At 58.5% G+C, this 1,329-nt stretch overlaps 1 protein-coding gene across 1 annotated transcript in view; it reads right to left on the bottom strand.

Annotated features, from left to right (window-relative positions):
• Positions 1-1,329, bottom strand: part of MMP11 (matrix metallopeptidase 11) — an 8,790-nt gene that overhangs the window by 3,423 nt on the left and 4,038 nt on the right. The window contains exon 7 of the mRNA XM_042783422.1: positions 742-1,025. Within this exon, the coding sequence (XP_042639356.1) occupies positions 742-1,025 (284 nt within the window). The remainder of the gene's footprint in view (positions 1-741; positions 1,026-1,329) is intronic.

Genomic DNA, 1,329 nt, shown 5'->3' with positions numbered 1-1,329 from the left:
CCGTGGAGTCGATTCTGACCACAGCGCCCCTAGAGGACAGAGTGGAACTGCCCCACAGGGTCTCCAAGGCTGTCAATCTTTATGGAAGCTGACTGCCTCGTCTTTCTCTCGCAGAGCAGCTGGTAGGTTTGAACCACCAACCTTCTGGTTAGCAGCTGAATCTTTAACCACTATGCCACCAGAGCTCCTTCTGGCTACAGACAGTGGGGAGTCCAGGAGCAACAGCCTGAGGCTACCCAGGATGGCTCCCCAGTGAACCCCAACGTGGGAGGACAGAGGCCAAGAGTGGGCCGAGTGCTGGGCAGAGATCCCAGCCTGGCTGTTGTCCTTTCTGTTCACAGGAGGCCGGGGGCAGAGTGGTCGGGGGCAAGGACTGCCAGGCAGGGGTCTGGCTTCCCCTCAGGTGGCCCTGGTTATGGACTGCACTACCCGACCTCTTTGCGCTCCTGGACACTGGGCCAATCACATGTCTTACCTTAGAGAATTGTGCTGACCCCTGCCAGAGACCTCACGTGTGAGAAGAAGCTCTGTGGGCTGGGGCATCGCCCACCCAGTGTGGTAACTATTTTACCTTTATGACTGCAGGGCAAGGCAAGCCTGGCACCTCTCTGACCCTCAGTCTCTTCATCTGCAGGCCAGGGGGGAGCCCGGTGGGGTGAGGGATGGTGTGGGCACAGGGACCTGAAAGGAAGACCTCCTGGGGCAGGTAGAAGGCTCCGTCCATGGCTGGCTGCCACCCACTCCCGCCAGCCACCCACCCCACACACCATCAGCGTCCTGGAAGGCTGCGTCAATCTCCAGGGGCACCCCGCGCCAGTCGGTGGCCCGGCGGGGCACGGGGCTGTCCACGCGGCTGTTGCTGGGGTGGAAACGCCAATAGTCGCCATCCCGGAAAAAGTAGACCTTATTCTTCTTGGGGCCCCAGACCAAGGCAGCGTGAACTGGGGAACCCAGCAGGCCCAGCTCGGAGAGGGGTGCGGGGCCCAGGACTGGCTTCTCCCCATCGTATACCCAGTACTGAGCACCTGCAGGGAGAGAGGCTACAGTGTTGCAACCACCATGGACCAGCCCAGCCTCAGTTTCCTCATCTGTAAAACATGGCGACCAAGAAGGCCCACACTGGCTTAGGACCATAGTCACAGGGGACATCAAGCTCAATTGGCGTAACATACTACACAAAACATTGTTCTACACCCTACGGTGGTGAGCAGTGACTGGGGTCTTAAAAGCTTGCAAGCGGCCATCTAGATGCAACGATGGGTCTCTTCTCATCCAGAGCCAAGAAGAATGAAGAAAACCAAAGACACATGGAAACAATTAGTGCAAGGG

Source organism: Orycteropus afer, unplaced genomic scaffold, assembly GCF_000298275.1.
Source record: "Orycteropus afer afer isolate SDZICR_OR568_19922 unplaced genomic scaffold, OryAfe1.0 scaffold01129, whole genome shotgun sequence".
NCBI classification, from domain to species: Eukaryota; Metazoa; Chordata; class Mammalia; order Tubulidentata; family Orycteropodidae; genus Orycteropus; species Orycteropus afer.
This window is presented reverse-complemented; position numbering and strand designations above follow the sequence as displayed.